The sequence below is a fragment of the Myotis daubentonii genome, chromosome 6, assembly GCF_963259705.1.
Source record: "Myotis daubentonii chromosome 6, mMyoDau2.1, whole genome shotgun sequence".
Classification (NCBI taxonomy): domain Eukaryota; kingdom Metazoa; phylum Chordata; class Mammalia; order Chiroptera; family Vespertilionidae; genus Myotis; species Myotis daubentonii.
In genome coordinates, this window is record NC_081845.1 from 43,591,782 (window position 1) to 43,612,757 (window position 20,976).

The following is a 20,976-nucleotide window of genomic DNA, read 5'->3' on the forward strand; positions in this document are numbered from 1 at the left end:
TCACTAAGAATGAAAACCGTTTTTCTTTGTGAAGCTGCAGTGTCCAGAATTCCAATAGAAATGCTAACATCTCTCTAAGATGAACTCAGTGCTTTATGGTCCTTTTGTGACAATGGAAAGAGAAGAATCAGAGGGAAAACTTATTACAGTGGCAGACTGGAAGCCTTAGAAATCCGCTTTTGTTCGTATTATGGAAGAAGCTGCAGAACTATTTTAAGGGTGATTTTGGTCACTTTTGACTTTTGTCCTATGATTCTTCCCATTGTCCATGGGAGTTTCCTCCCAGATAAGCCTTCTGTATCTGTGAACTGTTGACAATAAGCTTTACAAGCCCCAGCAAGTAAACTCACTGCTGAAATACACAACCTGCCAGGAAGTGCTAGGAAAATTTAAAAAAAGGCTAAGATACAGATGCAAGCACATTTGTTAAATTCATTGAGTAACCCTCCTTAATAGTAATTGATTTTTCTGAAAAAGTAACCAAATTCATGGTAATTTGCACAATAAAGTGTCACTAGTCATCAAGGGACAGAAAATGTATGCTGGCATTTAAGTACTAGTAATCTTCTGATGGACAAAAAACAGTTATTATATAGAAGCTGCAATGTGGGAAACACTCCACATATTTAGAAAGGTAGGAAAAATCTATTGAAAACCAAGAACACAGAGGGAAATAGGCATTCACTATATGAACTTAAATAAATATTCATTCACCTGATATTGCCTCTAGCTAGTGGATCCAAAGCAGTAAGGACTACAAGTTGAGATTATAAACTGAAAACTGCACAAAGCATTCCTCAAAAGCTATCTAAATCTCATTCAGAATTAGTATTTTTGCTATTATTTTTGCAATTAGGATTTGACTATCTCTATGCGATATAGGAAATCATCATAAATAAAAGCATGATTCTAAGGTTGATATTTTTAGTTCTATTAATAACAATGAACACAAGAAGCAAGAAATTTTAACAACAATTGAGGTTGAAACTTGAAAAACAGAGTTTTAATATGAGGAATGTTAGAAGGCATGAATAAACCTGAAGTTTAGGGCTAGGCATGCCGGTAAAGTTACAAAAATTTCCAAATTGTATGACACATTGATCTTAATTCAAAACTAAAACAATTTAAGCATTTATAAAATTATTTAGGACTTTCTAAAATGAATTAATTCCATGCTATAATTATTTACCGCACTTAGACACTATATTGGGTATAAGTTGCTGTTGAAGGGGATTAGATAAGCCCCAATATTAATTTAATTACCCATAAAAATATGAGATTATGGTTTGAGGAGGCTGAAAGAAAACTGAGTGCTAAGTTAGGAGAGGAGCAAAATAAGAGGTCCAAGACATTGAAGCACAAGTAGCCATAATCTTTTCTTTGAAGATGAATATGTCTCAATGTTTGAGGGGGACACACCATAACAGCATCACAGTATGAAACATATGTGGGATTTATGAATGAGAAGCATTGCTTTAAGTGAGTAATCATTACTCAAGACACTATTTTGTTCATCCTATATAATAAAAGAGAAACATGTAAATTGACCATTCCTCCGCTACACTCACCAGCCAATCAGGAGTGAGTATGCAAATTAACCTGGCAAAAATGGCGGGTTAATTTGAGCGGGAGAGCCAGAGGCTTGGGGGGACTTGGCTCCCTCAGTCACTCCCAGTAGCATGGGAAGCACCAGGAATGCTGGGAATCGTAGTTCTGATGGCAGATGTCTCTCCTAGACACTAGAGCAGTGGTTCTCAACCTTGGCTGCACATTAGAATCACCTGGGAATCTTTTTAAAATCCTGATTTCTAGGCCTCATCCTTTGGAAATTCTGTTTCTTTGTTATGGGGTGGGGCCACAACATTAGTAACAAAGAAACAATTTCCAGAGGATGAGGCCCAGAAATCAGGATTTTAAAAAGATTCCTAGGTGATTCTAATGTGCAGCCAAGGTTGGGGAACCACTGCACTAGAGCAAAGTGAGTCTGGAGCAAGTTACTGTTGCAGTGGGGGATGAAGGGAAAGCAAAGGTGAGAGACATAAGTAAAATCAGAGTGTCTAGGAAAAATTAAAGGGAAGATATCCTAAAACTTCCAGGAAATCTCCACCAATGAAGCAAAGGAAAAAAAAAGCCTCTGTTATTCTGTGAGCAACAAACGAAACTGGGTTGGGGGTCTCAGACAATTAGCTCATATGATTGCAATGACAGACAGAGACTCCCGGATTGGAGAGGGCTCCCCTGAGGGCTCCCAGATTGGAGAGGGTGCAGGTTGGACTGAGGGACCCCCACACCCTCCAGTACATGAATGTCATGCACCGGGCCTCTAGTAAATTATAATTGTTAGGCTTTTCCATGGTGGGCCACTAGAGCTTTCATCTCAGAGTATTGGCTGTTCAAGTTGGCTACCCAGATTGTTTGAAACCCACTACTCAATTTTCTAGCTGTATGATTATGAGTAGTGTACATAGGCAATCTGGACCTCAGCTTTCTCACCGATAAAATAGCATTAATAATGGTACTACCACAAAAGGTTATTGTGACAATTAAACCAGCAAATCCATGAGTGGTGCTTTGAACAATGTCTAGCAGATAGTAGGCATGTAAAAAATGTCTGCTCTTCTTTTGTAACATACAATCTTCATAAGATTAAATTAGATGAAGCAGAGAAGCAGTTCAAAGCACCAGCTCCAGTGATGGTCTTCCAATTTTGAAAATTTCCAAGATATCTTCAACTTTAGAGCCCTTGAATATGTTGTTCTTTCTGCCTAGGATACTCCTTTCCCTTTTCTTTCTTTACCTTGCTAATTCCTTCCCAAATGTCAAGTCTCAGCTGTCTATTCTTCCATACTAAACCCTAAACTGACTTTTCCTTTCACTCCTGACCTGGGTGTAACTGAGAAACATCCTGTAAAAGTCATCCTTCCATTTTCTTTCTCTTATACCCTACTCACAGGGGTGTGTGTGTGTGTGTGTGTGTGTGTGTGTGTGTGTGTGTACTTCTTTCTATAATCCATACCATTTTCTAATGTCAATCAGAAAAAAGACCATGTCTATTTGTTAATCAATCAAATATAGCTTTTAGTACATTGCCTGATATATCATCATCATTCAATATATATGTGTTAGATAAAGTAATGAATAAATATAAATACAAATAAAATAAAAACATGAATAGATTAATGAGGAATTGAGCTGATTATTATTGACACACTGATAATGCTATATTCTAGAAACTTCACTGGTTTTTCTAAAGACACATAAAAATGTATTGAACAAGAAGAATAAGTGAACTTCTCTTTGTGGACATGCCATTATTCATAACAGCCAGACTCTCCCCTGAGATTTTCCAAGAGAGAAAAGAACAAAATAACCACAACATAAATCAAATTATCACTGCATCATTATAAATAGCAATTAAATGCCATTAAATTACATCAAGCACAGCACTTACATAAATAAGGTAAATGATCACTTCAAATCTGTTCTTTCTGGTGTGAGGAAACTTTGTGATCAGAAAATTTGGAATTTTTTTTCAACTAAGTGATATAAAAATAAATAAATTGCCTTTCCTCTTAATAAATGCCAGAATCTCTTAGAAACCAGTTGAGTGACATAGTCTAAAGTATAAATAAGCTATTTATTAAAATGTAAGCTCAGCATATGTTCCACCGATGATTTTATATCTTAGTTACATAGAGTAATGATCAGAACAGTTCTCAATTATCATTATAGATCAGAATTATCTGTGGAAGTTATTAAAAAAAATGTCTAAAGCTTAGAAATACTATTATAAAAAGTATGAGTGAGTTTTGGGGAGCATTATCCTTTTAACGAATTTATGCTTGGCTCTGATATGAATCCAATGTTAAATAGCACTTGTTTATTGATAGGCACAAACTTATCTATTGTTAGAGAAAGTCTGGATAGTTCTTATAAAACAACCCTCAGTAATTAAGCAAGATTGAGCAATTATATGGATACTTTGATCACATGCTTTGTCTGCATAAGAAGTTTGCAATTACCTGAACACTAAATACAATCGTTTGGAAGTTACCCAGTTCCTGTAATTTTCCTTTTAGTTAAATACCGTTTATTTAATAGAAATTGACAAAAAATTTTGAGTGCTGACTGTGCCCAAGGCACTTTCTCTGACACTGCTATATTTAAAAAGTGTAAAATTTGATCATTGGCCTTGAACACATTCATGTCAAAAGAAGACAGATATTTTCTAAAATTAAAAAAGCATGGTAAGTGCCATGATAAAGTATTATGATTTATAAAATGTATGAATCATATAAACCACTATCCCCAACACACATACATATGCACAGGTTAATGGAGAAATCATGGAGTTTCATGGAGTCTGTGTCATTTGAGATTGGTCTGGAAGGCTGAATATGATTTTCATGGTGAAATATAAAAACTGAGCAAATATTTGGAGCCATCAAATAAATGAAATATATGAGTTTGGCTGGATTGTAGAGAAGAAAAGAGTATGGGGTTGATTGCTGAAGACCGTGGATGACCCGAGTACGGAACTCTTTACAAGAATTGTAGAAGCACATATGGTATCAAAACAGGACATACAGTCAAGGAATGTACAGTAATGTCTAGGAAGAATATGAAAGATATGAAATAATTTAAAAATAGCATAATATTAATTCTAAATAATATAAAATACTGATAAGAACTAGAGTGTCTCAGAAATGGAGAGAAACAGATTACAGATGAAAGGAAGAGAGTTAACACAATCATGGTGGCAGGCTAAATGGTTCTCCCAGTTCAATCAAAACACGGGGATCCTGAGTGGGAGTAATGGAGAATGATGATAGAAAGGTAAAAGAAGTTAAGACTGTCGAAGGCTTTGAACACCAGGGTCAAAATTTTGGGGCCCTTTTAAAAGTTAATATGAATATACTAAAGATTCATAAGCAAAAAAGCAGGAAATTTACAGAACTAGATTTTTAAGGTAGAGAGTAGGGTACACTGGGAAAGGGAAAGCCATCAGCGAAATGGATAGCTACTTGGTTATGGCAATAGTTCTAGCAGGAGGTAATGAGGTCCAGGACATACTGGCAGAAAAAAAGGACATGGTACCATCCTGTAAGAACATTCCAACTGAAGAACAGAGCTGAAGAACTGGTGGGATGAAAGATATCTTTGAAAAGAGAGGGAGACATAAAGTTAAGTAAAAGATAACTGAGGAAGCTTGGATATGATACCGAGAGAGCAAGCATTCACTAAGGTTCTTAGCATGAAAATGATTTTAAAAACCTGGTCCATTTCCATCACTGTCATTTCATGATTAGCAGCTTTGCTTCATTATCAAGAGTCCTGAACCCAAACTATTTTATCATGACATGCCTAGAGATCTGAAATCCCTTGCTGTTACTAAAAGGACAAGATTATAAATTCCTTTGGCTTGATTTCCCACCATAAATCAAATTTAGAAAATGTATAAATGCTAAAAGTATGTGGTAGTTTTTTCTGGACATTAATCTCACGTTCTTATTGAGATATAAAAGAACTAGCATATTCTAGAGGTAAAATCACTGATTAAATAATGTAAGAGCTCCTTGCTTATCCTAAAATTAAATTTCCCATTTGCAAGTGGCATACTAGACATAAGTAAACATTACTGTGTAATCTAATAGAAACATATCGTTACAAGAGGGCAAAAATATCTAGCTTATCAGTATTAATTGAATCCTGTTGGTGGTAAAAAATATCTGTGGCTTAAAAAAACACTTGTCATTTGATTTCATTAGGAAGATTGTTAAGGTAAAAGCGATTCTTCAGGTTAAAAACAATTAAATTGAAAGCAAGGTTAAACTTATTATAGAAAAATCCTAAAAATAAATGACATGCCTTCTGAAAATCTATTTTCAGGAAATGAAACCAAAAGCAGAGTTCACATGCAGCTTCTCACATAACTATATTTGTACAGCTGCATGTCCATATATTTTTAAACCTTAACATTGATAATTTTTCAATAGTAACTAATTTTGTGGAAATGTAAAGATTTCCAGTAATACATGAAGCTATATTGTTAATCAACCTGACCAGCCCAAACATGAATATAATTTACATCACTGAAGACTAACAAAATAAAACTGTGACTAGGTTAACATCAACTCATCTGCTATACAGTAATTGCTAAATAACTGCAAAATACATTACATTCTGTTCATTACCGCTCCAATTATAATGTTCTCTTCTATCTGTTTCTATGTTTATCTATGTTTTGTCTGAAAAGAATGGAAAAATAAATACTTACCAAAATGGTGGTGACGATCAAAGAACGGTTAGATAAGGAATCTGTGATGTTGGCTGGTTTTCCTTTTTGACTTTCTGTCATATTCAGGCCACTGGCTGGATCCCAGGTTCCAATCTATAAAACAGCATACGTGCTTTGTAAATTGTCCATCGGGCACATAGGAGAGAGTACTGCCAGAGAAAGTTAAGATTTTTCACACTTATTATTCACCTCTGCTGCATTATCTGCCATCATTAAAGTAAAGGCTACTTGTTTTAAGCATGATTCACTGCTCTGAGAAGTATGTCCAGTGAAGTGTGACATTTAAGAACAAAATGATCCACTGCACTTCTACAGTCAGTGTGGGAGCTTAATTTTCCATTCAAACTTTCATTCACCAAGATAAACCACATTTGATGATACCTTGATAGCTGGCCAGAAACTCATTAATGGTGCATATCTTTTACTGAAATGGATCTTTCTCAGCCTCTCATTGTAAAGATAACAAACCACATTCCTACATGAACAAAGCTAAAAGACAGAGCAAAACCTAGGGATCCAGGATAAATTAATTGGTAAAGGCAGGTTTAAGAGAGGCATTGATTGGTATTCTGTATAACACCCCGTAAGGCAAAATCAAACGCAGAATTCCTTTTAGAGCTTTAAAAAATACACCTGTGCAGCTTTTAAAATACTCAGAGGAAAGGAAATTACTGTACAGTCTCATCTATTGAACCCATTCCAGTAGTCCCACGATATTCCATTTTAATGTATTTAATTTACTTTGTGATAGATTAGGTAGGAATTTTCATCCAGTGTGCCACAAGAATTTTTAAAACATGCAATTCCTGACTATTTAGTCAGAAACACTGACCTTTTATCCCTTAGATTAGGCATCAGGTGTGAATGAATCAAAATTATACCTATTTTTTGTCAGATTGGCCAGAAATACATGTCTTGGTGTGCCCCAGAATTTTAGTAATTAGTTTATGTGTGCTGGAAGATGAAAAAGGTTAAAAATTGCTGGATGAGTGCGTATACTTTATACCCACTGAATCCAGATATAAGCACAGGATGCCATAAATATATAGTTCGGATGGATGGTTTGCATGCACTTCACCATTTCACCATCATATAATAATGGTCTCTAAAGGAGAACAGAGGCATAAGGAGATAAGGAGTAATATTTTTCCCACCCTCTTAAACCTGGGAGTCATCAATAGTCACTATATGTATAGTGAAATTGATATAGCAGGTAATACTTTCCCTAATATGCTAGCAAGAGTCTCATCAGCATAACCTTATCCAAATTAAATATTATGATCCTTTTATTTTCTTTATATATAATTATATTTACTCTTTTGATCCCCTTTAATTTCCATCACTTTCCTAGTAACCTCTTAAGATGTTTAATAATCTCTGTAGAAAAGCTCAAAAGTGGAAATATTAGTAATTTCTGTTCTACATAAGAATAGCCATGCCACTCTAATACTTGCATGTAAGTGCAAACCCTAATACATTTTTTTCCAAGAATGTATTCAACTATACCAGTGACTCAAAAACATTTTTTGGGGGATGGCTAAAAAAATCTCTCTTGCCATATATTTTCATTGCAGTTAATTTTCTTCTTACTATGAAAAACTACATATTTCTGAAGTTTGGGTCAAGAGATGAAAAAGTCAAATAACACAGTGAGAGAAAAAAAATCTTGATTCAGTATTCTTTCCAAAGTAAAGTACCCTTGGGACAATTAAATTATTTAATTTAGACTATAAATATTATGATGTCATAAAGACATTCAGGGTCTGTAATGAAAGGCATTCAGGTAACATTGACATTGAAGTGGAAGGGCAGAAGCCAATAGAAAGAATTTCCAGGGGAGGGTGGGTAGTTTTAAATTTCAGAAAATCTCAAGGCAGAGCAGCAAGTAGGGGCCACATTCTGAGCCTGCTCTGCTCACAGAGCTGTGTGCCTTGGGGTTGCATGTTCCCAGAGCAGGTGCTTTTTCAAGTTCCCAGCAAGGCGTCGCCAGAGCTAGGAGAGGCCCTGCTGGGAACTTGGGTGAGGAAGGACAGCCAGGATGTAAAACATGGAATGCCTGCTGATCTGCTTAAAGTGCTTCAAATTTGAAATCATTAAAAACACTCTGTTGGCTAAACAGGACATCTGCAGATCCTATTTTGCAGTGACTGCTACTTTTCTGTCCCCAGTTTGTAATTAATACCTATTATGCAAATGCCATTTCTTTGGAATCCCCCCCACCACCATTGGCTAAATAGTCAAATTTTTCACATGTGTAATTCTATCAGCTAAAACACTGGCAAATATACTTTGTCTGCTAAGGTCTGCCTAACGACAACTCTTAAGCTCAATCAGTAAGTTTTTCAAATTTCTAACCAAATCACTAATACAAAATATTGCCCATTTCACTTACTAGTGTCTTCCATGACTACTTTTTATTAAAAATAAAAAATAACTGAGCTAATGGGGGGGGATGAGGACACATTTTTAATACCTTAACTAATAATAATAAAAAAAAATAACTGAGCTAAACATTCACTCATATAAACATACTAATATTTAGTTTCATTCTCCGTTAGTTGCTTTTCTATTTGGATGGAGGGGTTCTGGCTCATAGAATATGAATCCATAATTTCCTGTAATCACAAATATTAGCTATTCCCTTTTGTAAAATTCAGGTTTCTCAGCATAATGTTATGGAGTTTCAGAAATTTCAGTGATATAAAATATTAAATCAAATAAAATTTTGTATGATTACTGGATTTTAAGTCTCCTGTAATTCTATAATTCAAAATTTTCTATTGCTTGAGGAAATTGTCAACAGTGGATTCTGTGCTTGGTTTTGTTTTAATCACAAGAACCATGAACTAAGTCAAGATAATCTTATTTCTTTTCATGTATTTTCAGAATCAATTTTTTATTATATGATTTAATAAAGTCTTTTAAGTACTTTTTTATTTTCAGTTCTGAAATGGAATAATGATAGCTAAGCACTCTTGACCTCACAGAGATGTTTTAAGTAGAGTAAGTATATACCTGAGTTTACTTGGCTATTTCAAATTTAAAATTGTCTTCCTAGTGTAAATATTAATAGCACCCTCTTGTACAATTTTAAAAGCCATGGTTTGGCTAATAAAGTATAATGCATCTTTATTATCAGGACAAACTAAGTAAATAATATAAAAGTACTTCAAATACCATAAAGAACTATAGAAAACATGGCATTATTCATTTCCATCTTCTCAATGATTCTTAAAATAAATTTGCTTTTATTCATAAAAATAATGTATGTTTACTGTCAAATTATAAAATACACAAGATATAAAAGAGAACATCAATTTAAACTTTGAACTTATGCACATACCCAAGTTAATCATAGCTAAAGCTTTAGTGTATTATGTTCTTGCATAATTTGCACCATAGCCTTATAGTTAATGGCTCAGACTCTGAAGGATGTACCAAACTGCCATAATCCCATTTCCATCAGGTGACATGGGCATATTACTTCTCTGCTCTTCAATTTCTTCATCTATAAATGGGAAAATAGTAATACCTACCTCATAGAGTTATAATTATTATATCAATTAAATAAGACCTATTTGTACACTATTATGAGTATTTCTATCTGGTGTTAAAAATTAATCAATTCTTAATTTTAGCGATTCCATAAAATAAATATCATATGAGTGCAATATGCTTCTATACATGGTTTGACTTAATGTCAGACAAATATATTTGTCTTGAGCAAGGAGCATAAGTGGTACTTTTCCATAGAAAGCTTGTGTAGTGATCATCAGTGACCACAATGCTCCTTATATTTGAAGCAGTCTTAGCACAATGTGAAGTCTCTATCATAAAGTAATTTCACTTAAGCCCAAACGGGTTGGGCTCAATAGATAGAGCATCGGCCTGTGGGCTGAAGGGTCCTGGTTTCAATTCTGGTCAAGGGCACATACCTTGGTTGCAGGTTCCCTGGCCCTGGTCTGGGTGTGTACAGGAGGCAACCAATCTATGTGTCTCTCTCACATCAATGTTTTTCTCTGTCTCTCTTTTCCTTTTCACTCTCTCTAAAAATCAATAGAAAAATATCCTCAGGTGAGGTTTAGCAAAACAAAAAAATTAAGTTCACTTAAAGAAAAATCTCCCAATAACTAGTTGCCTCCAACCACATGACCCAGAAAGTATAGTTTTCCTTAAAGAGTATTTATCATTCCTTTCAGAAGAACAGTGCTATCCTTGATGGTGCTGTTTGAGGATATTGAAAAGTGGAAAGCATAAGAAAGGTATTGATATTAAATGCTCATTTACATTTAGAAGATAAATATTCTCTCCAATTAACTGAATACATACTGGTAGAATGTATATTTCTCTATTAATTTGTGTACTCATTTTTTATAAATAATTTCCAAACTCAGGTTTCTCTGAGCTATGTGTACATGAACGGCAGGAACAGAGTTTGTTCGACACAGTACTTATCTTGCCAAATGTTGCAGGCAAACCACGGAATTTTTTCTCACGTACTTTACTCTTTCCAATGTTGAATTTTTAAATAAAGAGTATAGATAGCTATTTGCATTGCCATCTAAAAATAGTACTGTCTAATGTCAATAGTAATGTGCATACTTCCAATGGGCTAAGTATTAACGGGAGATTACTTAAACAAAAGTGGTGACTGCTCACTCAATGTCTATGCGCTGAGTAAAGAACAATTAATGGGGAATTGAATCATCTTCATACATCAGTGATTTGGACCATGAGGATAGTACAAAGAACTCTTCATTAATCACTTTCCTAAAACCAAATACCCACCAGTTTCCATAGGCTCTAGAACTGTACCATTTGAAAACCATTATGGGTTAATATGAAGACAATAAATTAATAAGTATATAGTTATCTCACAAAAAGAGAGATGACTTATATAAACATAGATTTATTAACTTTAAGATTCTTATTTTTATGCAGGGCAAAGTAAACCCTAAACATAATTAAAGCGTAAGAGACAGGTGATAGTTTTTTAAAGCAATTAAATCAATGAATTAACTGTTCTCAAATAAACAATGTTATGCAATTCAATTAAAGGCCACTTTTCAAAGAGTAAAATTGTAATTGAGTTTACTTTGAAATCAAACCAATGCATTACAATTATGCTTATGGTAGGTACATGTTTAATTAAAATTCAGTAGTTGAAAGAAAAGTATCAATAGTTTGTATTCTCTGTTGGATGAAAAATCAAAATTGTGTGTGCTCCGATAAAGTAATACTATTAGTTTCTAAACATAAAAATCATCTGTAGCCCTGACCGGTTTGGCTCAGTGGATAGAGTGTCAGCCTGCGGACTGAAGGGTCCCAGGTTCGATTCCGGTCAAGGGCATGTACCTTGGTTGTGGGCACATCCCCAGTGGGAGGTGTGCAGGAGGCAGCTGGTCGATCTTTCTCTCTCATCGATGTTTCTATCTCTCTATCCCTCTCCCTTCCTCTCTGTGAAAAATCAATAAAATATATATTTTTTTAAAAATCATCTGTAAATAGCTTTCTTAACTATTTTACCATCCTGAAGGTTAAACATTATCAAGCAAAATAATAATATAAACAGACTGACGCACAAACAAAATATGTCTGTCCAGCTCTGAGACAAGGCAAATTACATATAATAGTGTAACAAATTAAATAGCTAACATCTCCAAAGAAAGACACTACACTTGGATCCTGCTCAGGATGTATTTTTGCTTTTTAAGAATCAAACAACTCGTTTCTGACAGGCTGGAAGGTTACTGTTACCATTAGAAGTGCCTTCCTACAGGGAGGCAAAACAAACCTCAGTTCCCAGGAAAGCTGGGGTTACTGTTGCCATGGGGACCAGGGTATGTATCAAATGCCATTAAAGAAAGAAAGATACAAACTGCTATGCATCAGGTCTCTGAAAATCTGTCAAAGGAATATTTTCATCATTTTCAGTTCAAAATTAATTTTGAAGTCTGTAAATTCCATTCAGAAACCTTTTTCATAGGGAGTTAATAAGTACAGGATTCTGCGGACAAGAGAGAAAAGTCAATAGCAAAGATTTATTAGAAAATTACTGCTTTTTCCTAAAATGTATACTCTACAAAAAATTCTTCAAAAAGCCAGTTGAACGTCTTGATCCTGGAACATTTTTGGCTCTAAACTCAGACAGGCAGGGTTTCACTAATTCTAACCCTCTCCATGTATTATCAAAATTTTGAAGTTTTCAGTAAGAAGCCTATGGATTGCTGTTAGCAATTTCTGTACTAGTGAGTCCCAGTGCAAAAGTGGATATGAAGAAAGTAAAGATTTTTTTTAATCCTCACCCGAGGATATTTTTCCATTGATTTTTAGAGAGAGTGGAAGAGAGAGGGGAAGACAGAGGGAAACACTGATTTGAGAGAAACACATCGATTGGATGGCTGCGTACAAGTCCCAAACAGGGCCCCAGGCCTGCAACCAAGGTTTGTGCCCTTGACCAGAATTGAACCTGGGACCGCTCAGTCACAGACTAATGCTCTATCCACTGAGCAAAGCCAGCTAGGGCCAGAAACTAAAGACTTTAAAAGTTGGAATGAAGCTTAACATGAAAATAAATATGACACATTTAAACTTTTAAAGGTTTGCAAATATAAATTATTTTGCTTTATATTATTTATTTAGACTCTTAACTTTGGAGAAATTGATAAACATTCCATAAGATGGCCTCTTTTCTTTTACAAGATTTTCTCTAAGGATGCACAAGATAGAAGCTAATTTTATTATAAAAGTGTGATGAGGCAAACACATGGTGTAATTGTCCATAGTCCTAAACACCAGACCTTTAGCAAGAGAAATATATTCTTTTCATTATTATGTTTTTTAATAAATATAATCTACAGTAATAAAAGAGAAACATGCAAATTGGTGTCACTCTGCTACACCCACCAGCCAATAAGGGTGAGTATGCAAATTAACCCAAATAAGATGGTGGTTAATTTGCATATGCAGGCACAGAGCAAAGACTGACAACCACTGAAGACTGAAGAGGCTTGGCTTCTCTGCTCCGCCTCACTGCTGTGGCCTGAGTGGAGAAGCCAAGCCTCGCTGCTGTGGACCAAGCAGAGAAGCCAAGCCTCAAGGCCGGACCAAAGGCCTGGGTCCCGGTGGAGGAAAAACCGGTGCCAGCAGCCAGGGGAAGGAAGGCCTATTGCGCGAATCTTCCTGCAACGGGCCTCTAGTATTAAAATAAAACACTTTTAATAAGAATGTATTAGGCTCTTTCTCTGTCAAAGAGACAAATAAATTTATTCTCCCAGTTCTCTTTGAATATAAACGTAACACGCAAGATATTATCAGAAAAATAACCAGAACAGATAGAAAAGCCTTGATGCTAAAGAAGGGACAGGAGAGGTACACAGAATGATTTTATTTCAACACATCTACTTAGAAGCAAATATCCTCTTGTGCAATAAAAATCCATTTAAGCAACTGAAAAAGTGAAGGGGCAAGAGTGATTTTGTTCCCCCTTGGAAAGCATCTGATGTTGTACATAGTGATGACAAAGGAAATTCAATTAAAAAATGCAACATCTGTCAGAATTCAGTGATTTTATTATTGCATTATAGTTTCTTAGAAGAATTGCTCTAAGTACAAGTGGTTATTTTCCCCCAAATGGCCTCTAGATATTTCATCTTGCAATGGAAATGCACCATTATCATGTAGTGTCATTATCTCAATTCAAACATGTTTTGTGTAAAATCTTTTCATTGTTTTTGCTCTAAACAGAATCCTTTTGAAGTTATAAGAACCTTCTGAATATTTCTTAACATTTTATGCCATTTTTCAAGTGTTTTCTTCCATCTGAAGCTGGTCTTTCCTAACCACATATCACAGCTTCAGAGGTAAGGTTACACCATTCCTAATGATAGATGACATCCTAGTTATACATTCTGAAAACAATACAAAACCTAAAAAACAAAACAAAAATACCCCATTTAATTATGAATTACAAAGAAATTTTTTGTATTTCCTCAATTTCCCTTGGCCTTACGTTTTCACCTCTCCTTCTAAGTGACACCAAATAATTCCACTGAAAGACTGACTACACAAACAGATAATGGTCAGACCATGTGTGACAACAGAACTTTGGCCCAGAATCTCTGGAGAAATTATCTTCCGTCGACAAACTACAAGCTACAAACTCTGCAGCTGTCTGCCCAGAATAATTAAAATTTGTTCAGTAACTGCTAGCTCCCCTCCTCCCTTTTGTACTCAGAATCTAGCAAAGAAAGTTAAATATGCCCTCCAACCAATCACCCAAGATGCCTACTTCTAGTTAGTCTACTTCCAGCTTCCTCAGACCCCTGAGAAATTCCCCTTTTTCTGCTCTAAAGCTTTTCCACTCTCCTGCCTGCCCTTAAATCTCTGCCAGATGAAAGTGACGGTGGCTGGCTCCCTTGCAAGCCCTGAATAATAACTACTGCTTGTTCTCATTTGATTGGCCTTTGTTTATTTCCACACCACATATTTATAAGAAAAAAAGTATACAAATAGAATGATGATTATTTTTACTCTTTGATGTAATATTGGAGTGTCAGAAAGTATTACATTACACAATGTAGGGGAGTAAATTTGCCTGGTGTGATGTGCCTCCTTCTAAGCTCAGACTTCAGTGCTGTCTTCTGCACTATCAGATCCTTTACCCCTGGATGCCCTGACCCACCACCCCAGCCTAAGGACTGCCTAACTGCAGGGTTTCTCTGTACTCACTCTGTAGGTATGGAGCAACGCTAGGAAAAAACTAGGCTAAGAGAATACCTTTGCAGCAGACACTTGTGTAGCATTCCAGATGAAGTATTTCTTATGATTCACATAGTGTTCTGCATTCATTCAACAGTCAATAAATATTTCTTGAGGATGTAGTTTGTGCCAGAGACTTTGCTAGGTCTTGAATATATAAGTAGTGGGTAAGAATACATTTTTTCCATTTAACAGGACATGTATTCTTGCTAGGAACACAGCCTTTTAAAAAGTGTACATGTAAATACATATATATTGTGGTAGGTATCAGAAAGGAATGGTATAGGGTACTCTGAGAAACTCAAATTTAATAGGGACTTTGGGGATGCCTATCTAAGAAATAATATTTAAGCAGCTACCCTAAGAATGAATAAGAATTAGTCAGGCAAAGGGGATAGAGATGTGTATTCCAGACTGGGAAACTCTATTACCAAGTAATAGAAAACTTTAAATCTGTGAGAAAATGAAAAAAAAAAGTCAATGTAGCTGGAGCTTGGAAAACATCTAAGAGGATAGTGAGAGGTGAGAGGGAGAGATAGGAAATGCACTGTAAATGGAAGGGTTTGAATAGAGGAATGACATCAATTTGTTTTTAAAGATATTGGCTGGCTGCGGTGGTTGGATCACTAGGGGGATTAGGCGAGAGAGGCTTGTTGAGACTCTAATGGAGATGTCCAGGTATAAGGTCCCTTTGCTTTTATTTCAGCAATGGATGTGGAGAGAAACGGATGGATTCTAAATATATTTTGAAAGTAGAATATATGCTGTGGTCTTTGAACTGAACAGAAGAATTCAAGCTTGGAAAACCACTTATCTGATCTTCCTTTTCCTTTTTTAAAAATTCTTTATTGTTTAAAGTATTATGTATGTCTCTTTTACCCCCATTGACCTCTCCCCAGACATTCCCACCCTCCAGCACATGCCCTCACCCCCCTACTGTCTGTGTCCAGTGGTTATGCTTATATGAATGCATACAGGTCCTTTGGTTGATCTCTTACCACCCCCGCTCCCCTGCCTTCCCTCTGAGGTTGGATGGTCTGTTTGACTTTCCTTTTCTTACTATTAGTACTCAATATGGGACTCTTAAAGAAAGATGTTCTATTGTGTTATACTGCCTGACACAGACAGTTACCTACTGGCTTTTCCCCTTTATTTTCCCTCGTCTGCTCCACAGAGGCACTTCCATGGCCCTGTGAGCTTCTTTGGATAGATGTGGCTGGTTGTGTAAATGGTATTGGTGACTCTTCTTGGACCATGGCTAACTGAGCTGGGTCCCACCCAAGGTCCCTGTTGAGATAGAGTGGAAAAGATTCACATTGATCTATTGGCACTAAGTGGAAAGGATGTGTCCATAGGAAAATTTTAACCCCAAGTTCATCTCCCCGGACATGTCCAGCCTATCTGTCTGAAACACAATCTGTTTCTTCCTGCTTTATCTGTTCCACAATTATAAACATCAAAAGCATGAACTTTATTCCTATTAACTGTTTCAATCCTTTTGTTCATATTCCAGAAAATGATCCAAATGACAATATATCTGTTTGATCACTTATTACTGCCCAATCCAAAATTATTGTCTATTTATTACTGGCAGGTCTCCTTCACTAGAGTATAACCTTCATAATGGCACAAAATAGATGGTCTCTGATGATTAAATGAAGTGTGCTGGTCAAAGATGACCAAGACAAAATGAGGAAAAGGCAGTAATATGAAAAGACATAATGGATAAAGCCAGCATTTCACACATTTTCTTTGTTGATTTTCCTTGCCCCATATAGATAGTATTGGGAATAGTTAAAATTCTAGTATGGGCCCTTAAAGAAGGTATTTCCAGGTTTTGTTTTGTTTTTTAGAAACAAATTCTCACATGAAATTCTCACTTCAGCCTAAGAGGGAAGCCCTTTGCACTCTACTTTTTGAGATGAGGAATTTGGCTCTGGAGAAGCTGGGCCGAAGGATGAAGTCCACACATGTGCAATGGAACTAGACTTGTAGTTTCAGCCTCCTGAATCACCGTGCAGTGACCCTTCAAAACTGAGAGCTCTGTCTAGATAGGGACTCTGTCTTTTCATCTATTAATTGGTCACTATTCTTTTTAGGAAAAATTAAAAGCAAAATCAACAGGACTTATTAGTCATCATGAGGCAAATATTGCTATTACCCAGGATGCAGTTAAAGGCATTTTACTTTAGAGGTATTTAAAAAAATCTGGCTATAAATGGCAGAGCAAGGATTTGAGCCCAATTTTTCTGAATGTAGTCCTTGATCTCGTAACCATTCTACTAAATTTAAAACAAGTGATTAATTTTTGTTACTTAACTGTTTCTACTGATTCAAAGTCAAATTTGCCACAATGGCATCTCAAAAATATTTACCTTATCCTTAAGATCTGACTAAACTAAATCCCACCTCCGTATTTTAGGTGATAACTTCATGTACTAATTTTTGAAGCTATTAAAAACATTTGATGTGAACTATTTCAATACCTTTTTTCTCTAACATGCCTTCAACATGTTCTCAATACCTTATCTGTCTTCCCAAGAGATTTGTGCCAATTTCTTTTAAACGTTAATTTATCGCACTTATTTCTTCTCCAGTATTTGATTTCTACCTTTATTATTGTCTCCTCTTACCTTTGTCATCTGGCTGCCTCATTACTTATTAAAATCTTAGTCCCAATGCACTACTATTCTTTGAATTAACACAATTACTGGGGGTTAAGTTAATGCCTTCTGCCACTACTCATCTCTCACTTCCCCTCTCAGAATAGTTTTAAATTCATGGTTCTATACTAAAATTATTCCAAACTACAATATCTCCCCAAGCAATCCCTGGGCCTCCAGGATACTCTCTCTTTAAATTCTCATGGTATATCCCATTGCATTGCCAATATCTCTACATGGTGTAACTGTATGCCTCAAATCTAGCATTTTAGTTCTATTTCCCACTTGTACTGTATGTCTGTGTGTTTCATTTAATAACTTAAAGTAAATAAGCTGAATGCCTAACGTACCTTTTCCAGCCCTTCTTCCTTGAGGCTGATCACATCCAAATCAAAATCTGTTCGTAAGCCATTGGTTTTGTTGAAAGTTATCCTGCCTGTGAGACCTTCCCAATGTGCCTGTGGAAACAGAAAAAAAAAGATTAGTAAGTAAGTAAAGGAAGAGAAAACACTTTTCCAGGAAAAAAAGAGAAAACCTTTTCATCACGTCTCATAAACTTACATTGCTATGGAATTTAAAAAGAGAAAACATTGTTTAGCAAAGTAAGAAGAATGTAGTCACTTTTTATCATATAGGAAATAGTGAATCTATCACTAGAGATTATAAAAATAATTACTGTTATAAAAAAGCACTCCTAAATTCATACTAATGTGAAAATAAATTTATTTTACCACAATGAAAGAAACTGACACTAGGAAAACCTACGTTATAGGACTTCGATTATGCACTTCCCCCTTAGAGTAACTAACTTATTACTTTAGTTTTTCTTAAGTGATAAATGGGAAAATGTATGAAAATTACTTTAGATAAGTTAGAGTTCCTCCTGTAGGAGATCTCCATGCAGAAGGAAGTATATATAATAATCTACTTGATGTATTCACCTCTCAATGGTAAATAAATATCTGGGCTTAAAATATATATATATATATATATATATATATATATATATATATATATATATCCTATCTAATAATAGACAAACATGGTAATTGACTGTACCTTCACTATGCCTCTCATTGGCTAATCAGCGAGATATGCAAATTAACCGCCAACGAAGATGGCAGTTAATTTGCATATGTAGGCATGAAGCTGTGGAGTGAAGACAGAAGGTGGCTCCGGCCAGAGCAAAGGCCTGGGTCCCGGGTGCCGGAGGAAAACCGGTGCTGGCAGCCAGGGGAAGGGAAGGCCTATTGCACAAATCTTTTTGTGCAACAGGATATATATATATATATATATATATATATATATATATATATATATATATATATTTATATGAAGTTTTCCCATTCTGCTGGCTATTTTGTCCCAAACAGGTGTTTTCTATTATTTGTCATTTGAAAATAACTTGAAAAAAGTTATATATAAAAATTTAAGTAATATAACATATACTCACAGCTATAATGTTTGAAAGAATATACATCAAGATCCCAAAGAAATAAAACCCAGTAGATCATGGGGGAAATTCTAAATAAGGACTACAAATGGATGTTATCATCACTACATTCCTTAGGCTTCATGTATTTCTTTGGTACTTATAGGTAGATATTCTAAAATAGTTTAAGATGATAAACTGTAAATAAAATAGGAAAAATCATAATACATGCATATATGCACATTGTAACATACCATCAGTAAGCTTAAACATGTATTAATTGGTCTCTAACAAGGAAGAAACATGTATTTTTAATACAACTTCTTCCAAATAAAATAATTTCAGGTAATTAACAAAAATGCAAATTAGTATAAAAATAGACAAGGTGATCAAGAAGTAAAAGAGTAAAAGTGTAGAGCAGCAAAACAAATGTGGGATACAGACAGCATGAGAAAATTTACATCAGGTGAAACTGTACATCTAATAAAAATCAATCACAAATTCAATCTTGAACTTCCTAGCAACCAGAATAAAGAAAATAGGATGAAAAAAATATACAGGGTCCATGATTTAAGACATAGCAACTCCCCAGGAGAAGCACAGCTTTCCCTGGCACTGAGACCTGAGAAATGTTTCCTTTTGGAACTCAGAAAGGGGGTATTGTGTGATTTAGTGGACAAGGTCCTCACTAATACCCTACAATAAATACATTAGTGAGTTTCATACAACTGCTTTTTATAGGGATGTTTGACACATGCCTCAATAATCAAGCGCTGCATTCAGAAAATCTATTCTTCAACTAGCCACAGCTGTGCACCAAGTCTGCAGCTCTCATGCTCTTTTAAATCTGAAGTAAATGTAAAGGTGGAACAATAAATGAAAAGCACGTTCTGCAGGGAGTACCAGGTCACCTATCTAAGAGTCCTATAAGAATTACACATGGAAAGTTTAAGGATATTCTTTTCCAGAGACCTGGAGATTTTTAATTATGATCCTATTTGCACTTTCACTTTCATAAGGAATAATTAATTATATGATGAACTGATGATTTCTTGTAAGCCATTAATGAAAAATTTTATATGATAAGAATATCTGTGATTTTTCATAGCAAAGATTAAATAGTTAAACTTTCATATAAATATTCCTATTTTAATCAAATGAAAAGTATCCTAAGCTGACAAAGGAATTTCCCTCATAATAGGAAGAATAGACAAAAGGTGTGTGTGTGTGTCTGTATGATTTTCAAGAATATCCTTTTCTTTCTCAGTATGTACATAGTCTATTACTACAACAGATGTAGTAAGAAATAATATATGGCCTTAAGAATGGTTGCATTATGCAATATAAACTTTGCATTTTCATAAATACATATTATGTTTTATGTTAACTGTTAATTAAAATAACTAGACATATTGACTCATATAGAGCTAAATAATAGTTCTTTAAGATTTACAATGTGGGTATAACTTAGTGTAGTGTAAATGGCATGCATATTGAAGATTCATTACATCTTATTTTGCCTAAAACATAAACATATATTATTTAAACATTTATATCTCCACATAAATGAAAAGTAACACACATAAAAATTCAAAAAGGTGAAACTAACAATGCCATAAATCATAGGTCACAGATTTTTATCTTTTTACACAAATATAGATTATTTGAAGGATGTCCATTAATTTATGAAGTAATTTCCCCCTTTTGTTTCATATCATTAAGTAAAAAGTGTTAATTTTGCTTCTATGGTGAAGAAAGTTTAATTTAAAAGATAAAAGTAAAAGGTCACCTGTTAAGAAAACTGCAAAAATCTCAATGCATTC

At 35.0% G+C, this 20,976-nt stretch overlaps 1 protein-coding gene across 6 annotated transcripts in view; it reads right to left on the reverse strand.

The window, feature by feature from the left end:
* GRIK2 (glutamate ionotropic receptor kainate type subunit 2) overlaps positions 1-20,976 on the reverse strand; it is a 567,703-nt gene that overhangs the window by 188,641 nt on the left and 358,086 nt on the right. For all 6 annotated transcript variants that reach the window (XM_059700852.1, XM_059700851.1, XM_059700850.1 and 3 more), the window contains exons 9-10: positions 18,072-18,179; positions 6,278-6,391 (exon numbers count right to left, since the gene is read on the reverse strand). In XM_059700852.1, the coding sequence (XP_059556835.1) occupies positions 6,278-6,391; positions 18,072-18,179 (222 nt within the window). The remainder of the gene's footprint in view (positions 1-6,277; positions 6,392-18,071; positions 18,180-20,976) is intronic.